This window comes from Tachyglossus aculeatus, chromosome 20, assembly GCF_015852505.1.
Source record: "Tachyglossus aculeatus isolate mTacAcu1 chromosome 20, mTacAcu1.pri, whole genome shotgun sequence".
NCBI classification, from domain to species: Eukaryota; Metazoa; Chordata; class Mammalia; order Monotremata; family Tachyglossidae; genus Tachyglossus; species Tachyglossus aculeatus.
The window spans coordinates 6,822,002-6,842,503 of NC_052085.1; the positions used below are offsets into that span (position 1 = coordinate 6,822,002).

At 43.0% G+C, this 20,502-nt stretch overlaps 1 protein-coding gene across 3 annotated transcripts in view; it reads right to left on the reverse strand.

Annotated features, from left to right (window-relative positions):
• Nucleotides 1-18,546: 18,546 nt before the first annotated feature.
• The window catches only part of TRPC4 (transient receptor potential cation channel subfamily C member 4), a 69,672-nt gene continuing 67,716 nt past the window's right edge, over nucleotides 18,547-20,502 (reverse strand). For all 3 annotated transcript variants that reach the window (XM_038761776.1, XM_038761777.1, XM_038761778.1), the window contains 3 exons: nucleotides 20,244-20,285; nucleotides 19,949-20,038; nucleotides 18,547-19,290 (listed from right to left, as the gene is read on the reverse strand). In XM_038761776.1, the coding sequence (XP_038617704.1) occupies nucleotides 18,565-19,290; nucleotides 19,949-20,038; nucleotides 20,244-20,285 (858 nt within the window). In that variant the 3' untranslated portion in view covers nucleotides 18,547-18,564. The remainder of the gene's footprint in view (nucleotides 19,291-19,948; nucleotides 20,039-20,243; nucleotides 20,286-20,502) is intronic.

The window sequence follows — 20,502 nt, forward strand, 5'->3', positions numbered from 1 at the left end:
TAGTGGAAAGTGGAGAAAAGGCCCTGGAGTTTATAATCTAATGCATACAAATGAAAACAGTCAATGCTATTTATTGAGTGCTGTGTACAAAGTAACTGTACTGAGGGCTTGAGGGAGTATAATTCAGTAGAGTTGGTAGACGTGATTCCTTTCTTTAAGGAGTTTGCAGTCCAGATGGGGAGACAGACATTAAAATAAATTACAGACAGGGGAAATGGCAGAGTAAAGAGCCGTGCACCTAAGTGTTATGAGGCTGAGAGTAGGGGGGGAATGTCAATAATTTAAGGGGAATAGATCCAAGTTCATAGGCAAGCTAAATTCCTGAAAAAAAAAGCATACACAGAATATATAAGGAGAAAACGGAGGTGGGATTATTTGTGAAGCCCATCATACCTCAAAACCTGTGCAGGCAACCTGAGGAAGAAACTGAAAAAGGAAAACTATAGAAAACAATATATCTGTAAATAGACAACTGATCCCTAGGGATGATCTTACTTTTTTTATTTTTCAAAGCAATCCCATCTTCTATCACATGCGTTTGGACTTAATATTCTTCACAAATACCATCAAAAACCGAGCTGTCGTAAGGGAAGCATGAAGGGTAGAAGTGTGTGAAAATGATCAAAGTTATTGATCCATGCAGTTTCTTTCTCCTCTGTCTTTTCACTGACCTGCCAATAGAGATCTCTGCCTGTAGATGTTGGAATTAAACTTAAGATACCAAAGAACACACTGTGCATGTTTCGACATAGACCCTTTTCTATTTTTATGAACCCTTCTGCATTCAGTGGAATTCTCACATACACTCTCACTCTAAATATTTATGTATCACTTCAAAAGAATTAAAACAAATTCTTCAAAGGGTTTTTCCCTTAGGATGTGTGTGGGAGAGTTTATGAGACGGAAAGGCTACATTATCCTCCGAGTAGCCAGGGAAAACTTGACTTGCAGTCACAGGTCATTTCAGAGAGTGAGAAGCACTAAACAAAATCACTTCTTCATCTTAAATCTTCTCTTTCTGGTCATCCTTTATTCTGTTTATTTTATTTTGTTAGTATGTTTGGTTTTGTTCTCTGTCTCCCCCCTTTAGACTGTGAGCCCACTGTTGGGTAGGGACTGTCTCTATATGTTGCCAACTTGTACTTCCCAAGCGCTCAGTACAGTGCTCTGCACACAGTAAGCGCTCAATAAATACGATTGATTGATCCTTTTAGATCCTAAAAGGAAAGGATTTCACAGCAATTGATAAACTATCGACATATTAGCATACTAGTCAACCTCAGCAGCGTGGCTCAGTGGAAAGAGCACCGGCTTGGGAGTCAGAGGTCATGGGTTCTAATCCCGGCTCCGCCGCTTGTCAGCTTTGTGACTTTGGGCAAGTCACTTAACTTCTCTGTGCCTCAGTTCCCTCATCCGTAAAGTGGGGATTAAGACTGTGAGCCCCACGGGGGCAATCTGATCACCTTGTATGCCCCTCAGCGCTTAGAACAGTGCTTCGCACATAGGAAGCACTTAACAAATACCATCATTATTATTTCCAGCCACCGGGAACTATGTTATCCGTTGTGTGTAAAGCACTGTACTGAACGATTGAGGAATGTACACATGTAAGTTCGCTACGGGCAGGGAACGTGTCTGCTGATTTTGTTGTAGTGTACTCTCCCAAGCGCTTAGTACAGTGCTCTGCACATAGTAAGTGTTCAATAAATGTCATTGATTGATATAATATGGATTACCTACCTTCAAGGTGCTTATAGTCCAATGGGGAAGCCAAGAAAGCTGTAATGGACGAACAATAAAAAGGCAGTGTGTCCTGATGGAAAAAGAGCCGGCCTGGAAGTTAGGAATCTTGGGCTCTACTCTTACCTCTACTACCAATATGCTGAATTAGTTAACCTCCCTGGCCTCAGTTTTTCTATCTATACAATGGGGATAAAATATCTGCCATCTTGGCTTCTTAGATTATGAGCCCTGGAAAGGCAGGGACTTTGAACTAATTATCTTGGACCTGTCCCAGCATTTAGTACAGAATCAATGCTTAGCCAATACCCTAATAAAAATGCATTAGGGTTACGGATGAGAGAATATCTATGAACAATGAATACAAATGGATAAGTATAGCAGTAAACACAGAAAACTTGAGTAGGGTGAAGTAGCTGAGGAAGTGGCATTAATCAGCGATTAATTTGCTACTAATCAGAGCTAAAATTTGATTAGGTCTGTTTTCTGTCTGTTGACATGGGTGAGGTAGATGAAGTCCCTTTTAGAATAAAATCCAACGTATTCAGCAAACGAGGTACATGTTGAGATGGTGTTTTAAGTCGTAGCAACGACTACTCTGTCAAGGGCTGAAAGTTTCGTGCCTTCACTGTAGCTCAATATCTTCATCATCAATCGTATTTATTGAGCGCTTACTGTGTGCAGAGCACTGTATTAAGCGCTTGGGAAGTACAAGTTGGCAACATATAGAGATGGTCCCTACCCAACAGTGGGCTCACAGTCTAAAAGCTCAATATCTTAGGTGCCTTTGAGTTTCAGTGTGATTTCTTGAGGGCAGTTACCCATGTGCTAATTTTCAAATCTGTACAAGCAGTGCAAGGTGGGGAACTTTAAAATGTAGTGTATCCCTGGATATACTCCTAGTGTCTAGAGAGAGAAATTTAGTCCAAATCTCGGACAGTTAGGGCATTGGTCAAAGTACCTTTTCTCAGCCCTGCATCGGTTGTCTCCGTGGCTTGCAGAAAATGGGAGGAGGAAACTAAGGAGCTCTTATGGGAACAGAACCTCTTAAAATATGTCCATAACATACCTATTCCTTGGGAGAGAAAACTCTCTCAGCTGGTGAAGCTAAACTTTCACTCATCATTTCACATTTCTGGAAGGACCTGAGAAGTTTCCAATCACTTCCTCAGTTTCCTCATCTGTGAAATGGGAATTGAACACTCACTCTCCCCCATACTTAGACTGCTTAGTCCAGTGTTCTCCCCTCAGTAAGCGCTCAATAAATACGATCGAATGAATCTGACTCTATTTATTGAGCACCACCGTAAGTGCCTGACAGAGGAGCGCTTAGGAGGCCTTCCTAGACTGAGCCCCCTCCTCCCCATCCCCCCCGCCTTACCTCCTTCCCCTCCCCACAGCACCTGTATATATGTTTGTCCGTATTTATTATTCTATTTATTTATTTTATTTGTACATATTTATTCTATTTATTTTATTTGGTTAATATGTTTTGTTTTGTTGCTTGTCTCCCCCTTCTAGACTGTGAGCCCGCTGTTTGGTAGGGACCGTCTCTATATGTTTCTAACTTGTACTTCCCAAGCGCTTAGTACAGTGCTCTGCACACAGTAAGCGCTCAATAAATACACATGAATGAATGAATGAATGAATGAATGAATGTGAGCCCCACGAGGGACCGGCACTGCGTCTGACCTGATTATCTCATCTCTAAACCAGTGCTTGGCACACAGTAAACACTTAATAAATGCCACAGTTTTTATTGTTAAGGACAAAAAAAAAATCCCAAACAGTGGCTTTCTACTCTTTTGTCTGATTGAAGTCTAGCCCGGCCCCCTTCGGGAGCCAAGGACCCATGGAAATCTCTAGTTCTTCCAGTTGGGGCAGGGGGTTTGTGGTGGTTTCTTAATGAAGCTTGTGTTCCTGGAGCAACAGTCATGATCATCATCATCAATCGTATTTATTGAGCGCTTACTATGTGCAGAGCACTGTACTAAGCGCTTGGGAAGTACAAATTGGCAACATATAGAGACAGTCCCTACCCAACAGTGGGCTCACAGCCTAAAAGGGGGAGACAGAAAACAAAACCAAACATACTAACAAAATAAAATAAATAGAATAGATATGTACAAATAAAATAAATAAATAGAGTAATAAATGCTTACAAACATATATACATATATACAGGTGCTGTGGGGAAGGGAAGGAGGTAAGAAGGGGGGGATGGAGAGGGGGACGAGGGGGAGAGGAAGGAAGGGGCTCAGTCTGGGAAGGCCTCCTGGAGGAGGTGAGCTCTCAGCAGGGCCTTGAAGGGAGGAAGAGTGCTGGCTTGGCGGATGGGCAGAGGGAGGGCATTCCAGGCCCGGGGGATGACGTGGGCCGGGGGTCGATGGCGGGACAGGCGAGAGCGAGGTACGGTGAGGAGATTAGCAGCGGAGGAGCGGAGTAGTCCTTTATTCGCATAATCCATTATTAACAGTTCAACTTCAACCTTTCACACTTTCTTCCTGTCCTTCTGGGGCAAAGGCCATGTGGCAATTCATCATTATCCCCACACTCAGGACAGCAATGTACACGTTGTCAGGGCTCAGTAGAGGCTAGCACTGTCCGACTTCCTTCTGCTTGTATCTGTGCTCTGTACTCGGCACCTGGAATTGCTCCCAACCCTCTGAAGAGAACCTGTCCTAATGGAACCGTGTCAGCTCAGTGATGTTCCCCTGGGACACCAGCAAATCAATCAATCAATCCATCAATCGTATTTATTGAGCTCTTACTGTGTGCAGAGCACTGTACTAAGTGCTTGGGAAGTACAAGTTGGCAACATATAGAGACAGTCCCTACCCAACAGTGGGCTCGCAGTCTAGTAGGGGGGAGACAGAGAACAAAATAATAATAATAATAATAATGTTGGCATTTGTTAAGCGCTTACTATGTGCAAAGCACTGTTCTAAGCGCTTGGGGGGATACAAAGTGATCAGGTTGCCCCACATGGGGCTCACAGTCTTAATCCCCATTTTACAGATGAGGTAACTGAGGCTCAGAGAAGTTAAGTGACTTGCCCAAGTCAACAAAACCAAACATACTAACAAAATAAAATAAATAGAATAGATATGTACAAGTAAAATAAATAAATAAATAGAGTAATAAATATGTACAAACATATATACATATATACAGGTACAGGCAAAGGGTAGGAGGGGGCAATAATGGCCCTGTACCAGGACCATTGAGACACTGGGTAAAGACAAGGAGATGAAGGGAAATCAGTAGTATTTATTGAGTGCTTAGTAGGTGCAGAGCACTGTACTAAGCGCTTGGGAGATTACTATGAAACAGAGTTAGCAGAAACGTTCCCAGACCACCACAAGCTTACAGTCTAGAGGGGAAGACGGACATCAACACAAATAAATATTTCATAATATGTAATTTAAAGGTCTGTATATAAGTATTGTGGAAGGAAGACACATTTGGACTTTAGGCTGTTTGTTTTTCATTTTTGGTCAGAAATCCCATTCAGGGTACAAGAGGTCAGTCTCTTTATGAAGGTGTCTCACTCTTCCCTTCCCGTACTGTGGGTTCACATGGTAAAAGCTCACAGTTCCCAGTGGGGCCATACAATCATATAGTCCTTTTGAATGAGCAAGAGAAACTTGTCAGAATGCCAGGGAGCTCTCCCTGAGGCCCTGTGACATCTCACAACCCTTATTTCCCCAGTTCCCACAAGATAGCCGGCAGGGCAGGGAAAACGTGTGAATCCATTTAATGTCTAGTTTCCCCTCAACTAGATGGACCATTTAAACTTATAAAATGACAGTGAGAGCTGAGCACAGATGCTATTTGAATCCCTTATTCCTGGAAAAGTTCAATGGGCTAAAAGCCTGTAGGATGTCAAAAGTCACGTTTCAGTTGGAGGAGCAAAAAAAAAAACCCAAGATTATTTTGGTGCTTCCTATGAAGCAGCCATTTCCGGTGTTCTTTAGTCATGTCTTTCTCTTATCACGCTAAAAAAAAAAAAAAAAGATTGCCAAAGCTGTAAGATATCCCTGTCGCTATTGAATGCCAATGGGATTCCTTGGCAAATCAGGACCTTCACCTGTCCTGTGAGGGAAGCCTAGGGAAAAGAGCATGAGCCTGGGAGCCGGAGGACCTGAGTTCTAATCTCATCTCTGCTACTGGTCTACTGTGTCACCCTGAACAAGTCACTTCTCTGTGCCTCAGTTTCTTTATCTGTAAAATAATACCTGTTCTCCCTCCCAAGACTGTGAGCACCATGTGGAAGGGGATGTGTCAAACTTGACTCACTTGTATCTTCCTCAGCACTTAGTATAGTGTTTGGCACATAGTAGGCACTTGACAAATGTCACAGTTATTTTTATTATAATGGAAGTGGTCCTATCCATGGGCAAGCCAGCAAGCCAAGATATTGGCTCTCATAGAGCGGTTTCTCTGGAAGTTTTTCTGTGGCATAATGGTTCTTGACTCTGTGACTCAGACGGGTCCTACCTGAGGCACGAACGTCCAGATGATTGAGGTGGAGGAGATTATGGGAATGGAGTCCAAGGCATTGTATTTACCTATTTACATTGGGGTCAGTCAGAGAGGAATTGTTCAGTTCTCTCCTTCACCTGTTTACGGTTTTAGCTTCTCTTGCTGTAAACAGGAGTAAACCAACAAAATTCAGCTAGTTTTTCTTTTATGGTACTTAAGTGCTTACTATGTGCCAGGCATTTAGCGCTGGGGTACATACAGGTCAACCAGGCTGGACACAGTTCATGTCTTCCTGGGGCTCACAGTTTTAATCCCCACTTTCCATATGAGGCACAGAGAAGTGAAGTGATTTGCTCAGGGTCACACAGCAGACAAGTGGTGGAGTCAGGATTAGAACCCAGGCCCGTGCTTTATCCACTAGGCCACGCCCTTTCTTGTGAATAAAATTAATCTTGAGAAGGCACCACAGCCACTTGAATGAAGGGCTTATAGGACCGTGATGATGCCTTCGGTGGGCTAGTCTGAACAAAATAACCGGGACCGTATCATGGGAAGCTGGTGATGAAGTCTTAAGGGCAACATTCCTTCCTGACTGATTTCTAGCCTACCCAATTTATATCTCACCTCTAGCTGCCATTTCAAAGGAGGCTCTGAGCCAGTCAAAGGCAGGAATCGAGCAGTTCCTTTGGGGACTCTCTCCTGTTGGCAGCGTCCGTCACGGTTCTCCTCTGGTCAGAGGATCCACCGATCCAAAGACACCTGGGCGTCTGAATTAGCTCCTGATCCTCGGCACAGGGTATCGGGTCACTGTGTGATGAAGTTGAGGTGGTTTGCCACTCAGATCGCTCCCCCACTGTAGCCTCAGCCCTTCTGCACCCCCTAATCACTTCACATACCCCCAGAGCCCATAGGGGAATCTGCTTCTTCCCTAGCTGAAGGCTATTTAAGACTTTTTATCTTCAGAGGACTATAAGCTCTCTGAGGCAATGGTCATCATGTCTTCTGACTCTGACACTGTCGCAGGTCTGGGATTCAGAAGGACCTGGATTTTAATCCCTGCTCTGCCGCTTGTCTGCTGTTTGACCTTGAGCAAGTCGCTTCACTTCTCTGCGCCTCCGTTCCCTCATCTGCAAAATGGGGATTTAATGCCTGTCCTCCCTGTTAGGCTGTGAGCCCCATGTGGGACCTGATGATCTTGCATCTTCCCCAGCGCTTAGTACAGTGGTTAGCACATAATAAACACTTACCACCACTATTATTACAAAAGGTGGGGCCAGAAGACTTTCAGCCCAGGAATCCTCTGAATCACTGTAGCCAAGAAGGAGAGGTTGGTGATTTCTTGTGAATTTCCTGAGTTCAGACTCAAAATTGAGAAGTTGGACTTAAGAAGGAAAGTGTGTAAAAGAAGATAATTTTTGTTACCGCCCTGTGTCAGGGGCCCAGGAGAATAAATAACTGAGAAAAATGGTTATAGAGCCCACATTAATGAACCTATATTTCCTTCAGCTAGTCAGTAGCCAATTCAGGCAAACAGCTGAATTACATTTTAAGTGCTCATCAGTGCAACTTGCAAAGAATCATATAACATGCTCTAACATGAATTTATGTATTGCTGTCACCACTCTAGTTGTAAATATTTTTATTTTTCTTTCATTTGGAGTGTTAGTTCCTTGTGGGTAGGGAATGTGTTACTTCTCTCTTTATTTTTAAACGTTCCTAGCCCTGAGTATAATGCACTATCCCAGTTGGGCACTCAGTAAATGCTATTCTAACATATTATCTTTTGCCAGGTAGAAATAGATTAAGTACCTAACGGGGATTTTTTGAAGCGTTTAAATGCGTAATCTTGAAAGTAATATTTTACTTTCATTTTACCAACCAAATGAAAGATGACATTTACAGATTTCACCTCAAGGTTAAAACACATCCTTGGTTTAAAATACCATGTCTCAGTTAGAAATGTCAGGGTGAATATTCGACCTGCTGTAATTATTCCTTATTAGCCCAGCAAACAGAGTTGGTTTTTGCCTCTCTCAGTTTCTGAGATTTCATCTACTCCTCCTGAATGCATCACTGACAAAATGATCAGATAACATAGCACCGCTATCAAATTCAACAAATGGGCAGTGTTAGCGAACGCGGGTATGGGTATCTGGCAGATGTCAGCGTGAGTGCTCAGCGGAACAGCGAGCTGATGAGGGAAATCAGTAGAAAAACAGCATGTTTCCTCGTCACAAATACCTGTATGATTAGAAACGCTCAACTACGTAATGAGGACAGGACTGTCTTTCATCTCAAGCCACACCCCGTGAAGTCATTCTTCCTTTGGAACGGTTTTTGAGGGCATGGTAGGGATTCATGGAGAAAGAAACAGCTGATACATAAAGCTTTGATTTATTTAACTTGCCTCTGCCAGGGACTCAAAAACTGTTTTGTTTGTTTTTAAGACATATTTATGATGGCAGCTGTACTCTTTATGTAACACACATTTGCTACCTATCATGGTTTTATTATGATAAATTATAATGCAGTTATAAGTTATTTTTAAACTTTCCTAGCCCTGAGTATAATGCACTATGCCAGTAGGGCCCTCAGTAAATGCTATTCTAACATATTATCTTTTGCCGGGTAGAAATAGATTAAGTACCTAACGGGGATTTTTTGAAGAGTTTAAATGCGTAATCTTGAAAGTAATATTTTACTTTCATTTTACCCACCAAATGAAAGATGACATTTACAGATTTCACCTCAAGATTAAAACACATCCTTGGTTTAAAATACCGTGTCTCAGTTAGAAATGCCAGGATGAATATTCGAGCCAATTATAATGCAGTTTTAGTATGTTTGGAAAATATTCCTGGTGACTTTTTTTATGGTATTTGTGAAGCGTTTATTATGTGCCAGGTACTGTATAAAGTGCAGAGATAGATACAAACTAATCAGGTTGGTCACAGTTAATGGTCCCACATCTGAATCTCCATTTAACAGATGAAGGAACTGAAGCCCAGAGAAGTTAAGTGACTTGCCCAGAGTCACACAGCAAACAAGCGGCAGAGCCGGGATTAGCGTGAAGTGTGGAGGAGGTAGTTATTGGAGACAAGAGAAATTAATCTGGAAATGATGTGATTTCAGGCTGGCTTTGAAGATGGTCCGGAGCTAGGGTCTAGTAGATAAGAAGGGGGAAGAGTTTCCACTTGAGCAATAGGTTTAAAGTGGGGAGAGACAGAGAGCAAGGTACAGTGAGCAGGCTAGCTTGCAGGAGTGAGCTGAATATTAACTGCTCATCTATTTCTGCAAATTTTATGTAATGGACATCTTGAGGGTAAGGATAAAAGCATCCTACGTTCTCATAACATGTAGAACCATGCACTTGGGAGATTGTGCGGTAAGCAGACAAAAATAATGGAGAGTTTGAATTTGCCTGCCTCTTAATTGATGGTAAAGTTACACTAAAGAGTGCTAAAAGGAGGCTTCAGAAGTAATTCATTTGTCCAACCGTGACGACTCAGATACCTAGAAAATATAAAAATTCTAAAGCTATTTATAACATAATTCCATCTTAAAAGTTCTTAATTCCTAGGAACCATGAAGGCTCTAATGTTCAAATTATAGCACCTAGGAGCTGATGGGGTGGTTAACCATTGACCTAAACATATCACTGATGCACATATTGCCACAATAGTCCAACCCAACATTGCTTAGAGCTAGTGCACCTGCCAATTAAAATGACAGAGAGATAGAAATCTGCGACAGACTCAAAATGCTTTCGAAATGGAATCCCTAAACGTAATTTTTGGGGTTCATTTTTGGCTTTTCAATTTCACCAACTCAAAAATGAGCAGCACAATTAATTGGTTTTATCATTTCAAGATTTCTAGAATCTCTGAATCCGCATCAAGGCAACACACGTATCCGCTGGAGGAAGGTAAAGAGTCCATCCCCTCGTTCAGTTTCGAAGTCATTTCACTGCTGCAGCACTGAAACTATTTAAGGAAATGATTACCATCAACAACCTGCTGGATCTGTTAAAAAGGAAATTAGACAAAATGCCTGACAAAGGGCCTAATACGAACTCATAAATTAATATGTAATCATCCCAAGTAATTTACTTTAGATGCCTTGGGCCAGTTCCTGTTCAGACTGGACAGAAGACAGTGTAGTCTATCCAGAAAGGAAGGGATGTTCGTTCTGGTAGTTCTGGTGTCCAACCTGATTAGCTTGTATCTACCGCGGCGCTTAGTACAGTGCCTGGCACATAGTAAGTGCTTAATGAATACCACTTAAAAAAACAAAAGCAATCAGATTGGACATGGGGCTCACAGTTCAAGTGAAAGGAAGGGATAAAGGTAGGGTTTGAGGTACACACACACACACACACACACACACACACACACACACACACACACACTGCTATTTACTCCTTCTCTCCTTAATTCTCTATCGGAGTTTAAAAGAACTAGAAAGCATGCTCAGTGAACACTTGATGGAATTAGTCATGATAATGAAGCTAAGGGGCTGATTGGACTCCCTGGTAATTTTCCCCAAAGGCTGATGAAAACACATTTTCAATAGAGAAGCAGTTTGACCCTGTGGAAAGAGCAAGGGCCAGAGGGTCAGGGGTCCTGCGGTCTAATCCCGGTTCTACCACTTGCTGCTGTGTGCCCCAGGAAGTTGAATTGGCAATATCAGGTCCCCCTTCATATCAGGCAGAAACAACAGAGGGAGAATTTGGCCCAGCTAGAAAAGACTCTGGTGGTGTTTGGATTTTCCTGACAGGTTCCTCTCTGGGGAAACTGAAGTACAGTGCATGGCATTCTGTCCCTCTAATAGCAGAGAGAGTTCAAAATACTCCTGTGACAGGAGCAGTTTGCCCAGAATGGGAATGACTCCAAAGGCCTGGATTTGATTTTCCAGCTGACTCTCTGCTCCCATAAACCAGGTAGGAAAAAATGGACCATTTGCTATTTCCATCAAATCAAGCTTTCAGCTGGATTTTCGTGCTACTTATGCATTTAATAAGAGGAAATATGACCAGAGCTTTGGAGTTGGGGCTTCCAGTTCCACAGCGGGTTTCCATGTTTGGCACGCACACAGATTTGCAATGCTTCCAAAAGGTCCAGACTCTTTGGGGAATTTGGAGAGGAAGGTGAGATTTGGATCCAGAGAAGACTTTGCCTTCTTCAGCCCCGGGTACAAATCCACTTACGATATTCGGATCAGTTTCCCGCCAAAGGAAATATGCAAGTGAAAAATCCAGATGTGGCATGTGGTTATGACAAAATAATTTGGAGGACAGCTTAGCTCTGAAGGTACATGGGTACAAAATGTACCTCAAACCTGACCACTGGCGTCTCTCAGCCCTCAGAACGCACAAATACTTTCCTTGAGAAAGCGAGATGTGGGAGAGTCCATGAAACATGCAGTTGACATATCATAGTATGCTAATCAGTCCATCAATCAGTGGTATTTATTGAGCATGTATGGTGGGCAGAACACTGTACTAAATGCTTGTACAGTACGACAGAGTTGGTAGACATGTTTCCTGCCCAGAAAGAATTTGCAGTCTAGATGTGGAGACAGACATTAAAATGCATTACGGATATGTACATAAGTGCTGCGGGGCTGAAGGTGGGATAAATATCAAGTGCTTAATGTGTACAGATACAAGTGACAAAGAAGAGAGAGGGAATAGGGGAAATGAGTTTGAATGGAGAGGAAAGGGAGGATTTTAGCAGTGTTGTGAAGGTAGGACTAACAGGATTTAGCGACGGGTTGAATGAGAGAGATGAGTGGAGGTTAATGCTGAGGTTATATACAGCCTTGTGAGACAGGGAGAGAGTGGTGTTGTCTACAGTGATAGGAAAGGCAGCTGGGAAGACAGAGTTCGGGTGGGAAGAAGAGTTCTGTTTTAATAATAACTATGGTATTTGTTAAGCACTTACTATGTGCAAGGCTCTGTACTAAGCACTGAGGCGGATATAAGCAAATCGGATTGGACGTAATCCTGGCCCATGGGGAGCTCACAGTCTGAATCCCCATTTCACAGATGAGGCCCAGAGAAGTGAAGTGATTTGCCCGAGGTCACCCAGCAGACAAGTGGTAGAATTGGGATTAGAACCCATGACCTTCTGACTCCCAGGACCTTGCTCTATCCACTAGACCATGTTGCTTCCCTTTTAGACCTGTTCAGTTTGAGGTGCTGCAAGACAGGAGTAAGTGTGAAACTACAGATAATTCATTCAGTTGGATTTACTGAGCACTTACTGTGTCAGGGCTGTAGTGCTCTCAGGTCCAAGTGAGTTCACCCATGTATTTAAAATAAACCTGTGTTCCCCCCACCCCCGGCCCCCGCAGTCTGTTCTGAATCTCTGCTTGGCTGAGAGATAAAAGGGAAAACCACCTAAAATAGAAACAAAATTCAAATCCATTTCCATCTCAAAATTCAGGCGAGAGTCCCGTCTTGATTGGACTTTATGTAGTAATTGACCCCCAAGTGCTCAGAAGCAGAGAAGCAGTGGCGGCTAAAGGGTGGAATGGATTAATGGTCACATTTGCCCGGAATAGCAGAAAACTTGTGGTGACTAGAAAAGCTTTTCCATTAAGTAAGCTAACAAGATAGTGGGCTTGTCTGAAATTCAGATTAATTTTGTGCTCGATGTTAATGGTAAAATGAAGAATTTTATAGCAAGCTCGCTAATCTACACGATTTACAGTAGGGAGTGGGAACAACTTTCCGTCAGTCATTTCTTTGTTTTTTATATCTTTGTATTATGCATATTACTCCCACTTGAATGCTTCTTACCATTTCCTAAAGAATCTGTTATTTTGGTTTGTTCATTTTGGGATTTTTTTTTTGCCATGAAAGTTGCCGAATGTGGTTTAGGAAGTGTTAGGGCTAAGGACCTGCCTAATTCAAGGGATGGAGAATGTTATTTCTGAATTGCTAAGGGTTTTGTGATACGAGGTCAGAGATGATATAAAGCAACTGGCACATGTTATTAGAGATTCAGATTGGAAAGGGACTGCATACGAATCTACCTCAAATTGCTCGTGGTTAAGCTCAGAGTAGAAACACATGGTTAGATAATTAACCGTAACCATGGCGTTGTCACCCTTGTGCCTCTCCAAAACCGCACAGAAATCTCATGAGAACTGGCTCTCTTGTGAGATTTTTGGATATACTCAGCTTTCAGGCTCAGGACAGTGATGACTTTTTTATTTTTCAATCTTCTAGTGCTGCTCGTTATGATCCAGGCTGATGTGAAGCAATTTGCAGCTGTTTCCTTCAGTGAGGAGCAGGGGTTGTTCAGTAGCATATTTCAGGTGACAGTCAGCCAGGAGCAGGACAGAATGGTGAATGCCAGAAATAATTTTGTAATTTCTTTGCCAGCACAGGATCAATGAATAGTATTTATTAAGCACTTATTTCATGCAGAGCACTGTATTACATTCTTGGCAGAGTGAAGTATATACCTGTATATATGTATATATGTTTGTACATATTTATTACCCTATTTATTTGTTTATTTTACTTGTACATATCTATTCTATTTATTTTATTTTGTTAGTATGTTTGGTTTTGTTCTCTGTCTCCCCCCTTTTAGACTGTGAGCCCACTGTTGGGTAGGGACTGTCTCTATATGTTGCCAATTTGTACTTCCCAAGCGCTTAGTACAGTGCTCTGCACATAGTAAGCACTCAATAAATACGATTGATGATGATGATGATGAAATAGAGTTAATAGACACAATCCCTGCTCTTGAGGAGCTTTATTTTTTTAATTGTATTTGTTCAGCACTTACTATGTGCCAGGCACTGTATTAAGTGCTGAGGTAGATATGAGAAAATTGGACGGGACACAGTCCCTGCCACACAAAGTGCTCACCCTCTTAATCACCATTTTAGAGATGAGGTAACTGAGGTACAGTGAAGGTAAATGACTTGGTCAAGGCCACACGGCCGATGGTAGAGCTGGGATTAGAACTCAGGTCCTCCGGCCTTCAGACCCGTGCTCTTTCCATTAGGCCACACTCTGAGACTCAGCCACCCAGCCATCACTTCGGGCAGCCAAAGTGACCTGTGGGTAATTGGGGACCCTCAGGGGGAACCAGCTTTAGGACCTAAACCCCTTGCAAGGACTTAGTACAGTGCTCTGCACATAGTAAGCGCTCAATAAATACGATTGATGATGACCCAGCCTGGGCAGTTAATCAACCCACAGCAACTCCATGAACACATTTTTCCTCTCCTCCTCCCCTTCTAGACTGTGAGCCCACTGTTGGGTAGGGACCGTCTCTATATGTTGCCAACTTGTACTTCCCAAGCACTTAGTACAGTGCTCTGCACACAGCGAGCGCTCAATAAATACAAATGAATGAATGAATGAACCAGTGAGATTTACTGAGCACTTTGTGTGCAGAGCACTGTACTAAGCGCTTGGGTGAGTACAATGCAATAGAGTTAGTAGACATGGTTCCTGCCCACGAGGGGCTTCCAGTCTTCACGGGGACATTAAAAATTACAGATGAGGGAAATGAGTATAAGGATACATACGTAATCTCCCCGGTGCTTTGCACATAATAAGCACTTAATAAATGCTATCATTATTATTATTATACATGAGGGCTGTATCAAAGTGTTTAAGAGATAAAACAGCCAAATGGCTGTCTTTCAGCTAATCTTTGTATTTCCCATCTCTTCCAGTGGGTTGTAAGCACCTTCAGGGCAGGAAGGGCTGTTTCCCGTTTGTATAGTCCCCAAGCACCTTAGCCCACAGTAACACTGTGGACATTTAGGTGCTGCTGTCACTGCAGAGTCAGCGGCATTTGAGCCCCTACCATGTCACCCATACGTCCAATCTGGGGAGCACCCAGCAGGTGAAGGTGGTGGGGAGGGCCAGAGCTGCTCAGAGGCCTTCCGGAGTTCTCATGAGCTTCCGATAAGTTCAAGCTTTCCATTCTCCCCTCCTTGTCAAGCTTTCGCTACGTTCTCCCCGCACCAAACCCCTCTTCCCAACCAGGGCACCTGGGATAGACCAGCTGGCCCGTAATGCATCAAGGAGACCACCTGCCTGCCAACCGAGGGGCAGGATGTAGGCTAGGAGCGGGCCGCTGCCGACAAAACTGGGGATGATTTAGGAAATTGTACATTCCACCCCAGTCCGATTGAACCGTTCAGGTCTGAGGATGGAGAAGCATCTTCTCTGACCACGCCGCCTTTGATTTTCCACAGACATTTATCCGGCTGCCTCTAAATGAGTTTTTATTGCTGGATACGAGTCATTATGTGGTTGAAGGCTAGGATCTTCGAGTTAACTAAAAGGGCATGGCTATAAATAACACATTAGCGAAAAACAAATTCCAGTTGAAAGCGAACAGGTTCAGGCGCTGGTTTTCTCCCAGCAGATGATGGATATGCTGGATAAACAGACACTGCAGCAAAACCCCAGAACCTTTCCTTACTCACTTTCTACTCTTTTCCTTTTGCAGCTTCTTTTTCCTTGTTTCCCCCCTCCTTTTTTTCCTTCCCTTCTGTCTGCCCACTGTCCAAAACACAATCCCAACCATGTTCTATCCGAATGCAAGTGCAGTCTTTTTCAGCGGGATGAGGAAAACCAGTTTAATGGAGGCTAGATTTGTTGTCTTAGGATAGGGTCGAAGCATTGGTCGCTGTGAAACATGTTCAGAAAGAGCGCTGTGGTCTAGTGGAAAGAGCACAGGACTGGAAGTGCGGAGTCCTGGGTTCTCACCCCTGTGTCATGACTTACCTGCTTTGTGACAGCAGTGTAAGTCATCTCCTTTGAGGTTCAACCTCCTCATCTGAAAATAGGGATTAAATAACTTTCCCCTCTCCTGTTTGGACTGTGAACTGTGTATGTGACGGGGACTGTGATTTGATTGCATTATGCCTATCTCAGAAGTTAGTATAGTGGTTGACACGTAGGTAACGGCAAGTACCACTGTTATTTTAATTTAAAATGTGCAGATAAGCATTTTCCCTGGCAAACTGCCAGAGCTTGGAAGACTGCCACCATCCAGTTTTCATCTCCTTAGGCACAGCCGACCAGGGGGTTAGAAAGAGGGGGAAGCGGTGAAGACTTGAGAGCCCTGCGTGCTGAACTCTCCCCGCCTTAATCCCCCTGGGTAATCTAGGTTTGGGTACTGATACTGAAGTTCGGCGGTCCCTCGTGGTACAAAGCAAAGTCCCTCAGACCAGCCAGTAACCCAAAGAGGCACATCTCCTTTTCAGACGCCCTCTCGATTTTCACAGCTAATTCTCAACTTTTCCATAAGTTTTTCTCCAAATAACGAGTCCTTATTAGAATGGCAGGCTTTGGTATGGGTCAGGCCTAAGGTGTCAGGGATCCGATGGGATGATTTAGATCATGATATTTGTGGAATTTGGTTTACTATGGTTTACTATAGTTTTACTATACTTTGGTTTACTATTACAAGATTTACTATGTGCCAAGCACTGTACTAAGCGCTGGGAAAGATGTAAGATGATCAGGTGGGTACTTATTGGGAGGATCCTCATCAGCCTTGCAGGCATTTTGTTTATTTTTATTTTATGGTATTTGTTAACCTTACCCAGTCTCTTCTGTATCCCAGCTAACCAGTTTAGTCAAGCATATCTGCTTCCCATCCTCTCCCCCAAAGCCTTTTCTGATTAAATCTATCTGGCTATAGGCACCCGTAAGTCTTCCCTGCCTTTTGACCTTTCCGTTTCTTCAGATCCTTAGCTAACTGTTTATAATGTATTTTTTGATTCTACCCCAAGGTTTCCATATACACTTAGCTGGGTCTGTCCTGTTTTCCCCAGCCAGATTGAAGGCTTCTCAAGGGCAGGGAATGTGACTTTTACTTCTTTTTTAGGGTGACCATGTTAAGCTGGCCAGCCTGTTCCTTTAAGAAGTCTACCCACCTCTTCCTTTGTAGAGGGCTTGGGACACAGTGGTTGTCAAAAAGCAGTCGCTGACTGTGGGTCTTGCAATGCGAAGTTAGCAAGAGAATGAGTTGGGAAAGAAAACAATCACTTAATTGAGTTCCTCTGTATCGCTGTGCTTTTGTCAATTTGACGGCTCTTGGCTATACCATTTAAGTTTTAACATACCAGACACAAATCACCCATTAAAAAGGAACCTAATGCTTATTTTTTTAATATTTATTTCAAATTGAAAAAATAACTCTTTGTTCTTTAAAAACAGCATGTGTGTTTTAAATGGAAAGGCCTAAATTAGTTGCATAAAATCATATTTGTGTCTGGGACTTCTGAGCAGGCCATTATCTGCTTTTCCTTTGAAGCCAATGTGAACTTCTGCGGTTAAATTAAATAGTGGATTTATATTCAGTATGCCTACCCAGAAGCACTAGAGAAACCATCACATTTGAAACAAGGAAAATTATCTGTACAACGTGGTCCCGTTCTTTCCGGTAAGGATCAGAGAATTTGGCCTAAGGTGCTTAAACTATTCCTAGAGGACGGACATCCTTTTCTAGCATTTAGGGATAATATGTTTACTAAACTACAGCTATCTGGTAAAGGCTCCCAGTAGCAAGCATTTGAGTAGTCCATAAAGAATCCTCTTTCCTCATAAGGGATGCTGACAGTTGCAACACCGTTTTGGATTGCAAAGATGTGGGGGGAAAGTAGCTATCAGTCTTTTTGCAAGCTAGAGATATTTTTTCATTCCGTTTGCACAAAGAATCAGACAAATGAAACTTTCTCAGCCAAAGGTGGAGTTGAACTGCAAGGGCCGGTGGGGATTTAAAAGAACCTGGTGAGGAAGGATTGATGACTATAGATTCCGTCATTATAAGATTTGTTTATGTTTCAACTTTGCTTCTCAAACGAACCTCAGACGTTTTGGACAGTTGGGATGGAAGAAACTGTCCAAAAATGACTAGCGGGGAGGTAATTATTTATGGTCCAGGATGTGAACAAGCAGTAATACACTGTCTTCCGCTCACCTTACGTAGAAAAATATTTATCATAGGAATCAACTACCATCATGAGAGAAATTGCATTTGTTTTAATTGAAAAAGATAGCTAAAAAGTTTCTTCTGTGGGTTATTGCAACAGTACAAGAATACAAGATGCTTCAGTTTATTAAAAAAATCTCAAATTGTGAAAGCAAAATCAGGCTACAAAACACAAGGTTCCTCTATAGCCTTTCCCTTATTTAATCATGTTACAAGTTGGTGAGCCACAGTTGTTAAATGCTAGAAAGTATAACTCAGCATGGGCTTATATCATTTTAAACATCCCCCCCCCCCCACCCCGCCCAAGCACTATGCAAAATATATATATTTGTATATTTGTATATCCTGTCTTCAAGTATCACAATCTGGTTGTCACATAATCTTCGTGAACGACCGTCTCCGAGATCTTCAGGTCAGCCTCTTTGTTACTGTCTCCTTCCTGGTCCAGATTCTCCTTAACTGTGTCCGGCTCTGAGGATTTAACCATCAGCGCCTCCGGCTCCAATGTACAAGGAGCCTCGCCCACCTGTAAATCCACGGTCTCTGGGTTATCTCGCTTAGCGTCCGTGGGCACGCTCTGCTCCCCGAGTCCGGCGAGGCGTAATTCACATTTCACGGCCAAGCCTTCCGCTTCCAGTTGAGTGTTTTTCTCACGTTGTTGGTTGGCCTGTTGGCGGGAGACTTCTTCTGAAACGGAGTAGATTTTGTTCGCCTGTACCTCTCCAGAGTTGAGTTTAGAGCGTCTGTGAAACAACCCAAAGTGCTTGATGTCCGTTACAAAGTTCACTTTCTTTTGTTTCTCCTTTGCGGTCTCGGGACCCAGCAGCGCGGATCCGTTGCTTATGGGGTGTCTCTCCGAGGCGATGGCAGCTGACCGTGGGTGAATCAGGCTAGTTATGTCAAAAAGGCTGAAATTCTTTTTATTGGCTGCCTTACTGCCACCACCGCCGTCACTTCTGTCTTCAGGAGCCAGGGGACTCAGAGGTTCCTTAACGACCTTGGAGGGTTGGAGAGTGGCCAGTTTGTTGCCTTTTAATAATCCGAGGACTTCAAAACGAAAGCTAGAAATGTCTTGTTTTAACTCCTAAAATCGGGAAGGGGCGTGGGGAGAAATCACAGTTAAGGGCTTTAAATAATATGTAGTCATGTGAAAAAACACGACTTGCGATTTTAATGAACAGGTGTGTATCATCGACTGAACCCACTCAACTGCATATGTACACTCTATTTTACTTGTACATATTTATTCTATTTATTTTATTACTATGGTTTTGTTCTCTGTCTCCCCCTTCTAGACTGTGAGCCCACTGTTGGGTGGGGACCGTCTCTATATGTTGCCAACTTGTACTTCCCAAGTGCTTAGTACAGTGCTCTGCACACAGTAAGCGCTCAATAAATACGATTGAATGAATACACATCACATTTTAAGCCGAGGCCTGCTGTAAGAGGCAGAGTTGGGATCGGAAGAATATTCCATTTCCAATGCTGTCAGTATTCTGTCCCCATCAGGGCCACCAAAGGGTGCTTGGTAGGGCCATATGATGGCTGTCGCTCTTGAGATCCACCTCCTGTCCCCAACTTTTCACTGAATTAATGTATCAGGGACCTATAATGCATGTCTGATGTGGCTTCTTGACCCCTGAAACATTCCCTAGCCTTTCTCCCCCGACAACCTATTTATCTAAACCCTTGTTGAACCTATTGATATTTTTTTTTTCTTTCCCTACACAACATCCAGTTACCTTAAAGTTTTCTTCTGTCAGGCCTTCTTCAGTTTTGGCATCTCGAATCATTGCGGCAACATATCTCTTCACAAGGTTCCTCATAACTTCCTAAGAGGTTCAAAAACAAACATTTGTTCTGGACTGAGGTACCCAGACATTGCTTCTGTTCAAGTAGCTATTAAATATGACTGTAAGTTCGTTGGGGGCAGGGAATGTGTCTACGCTCTTTGGAACTCTCCCTGGCATTCAGTACAGTGCCCTGACAATGCTTGAGTCCACAAACAGCAGGTAGAAAAAACTATCACCCCCTCACCTGGTATTGGTGATGTCTCCTCAAATTGTCAGCCGCTCGCCTCTGAAAAGGAAACAACATTTTTTTCTTTAATTTGAATAACCTCTTTCCTTGGAAGAGTTCATTATGATTAAAGCCAGAGAATGTGCTATCACATCAAAAAAAAAAAAATCACATAGCCAAGGAAGACTCCAGACCTGTAGCAAAAAGGCTATCTGTCAGGGTACAAAGAGCTTAAAATGCAAAGTTGGAAACCTGACACTGCCATGTTTAAGGTGGA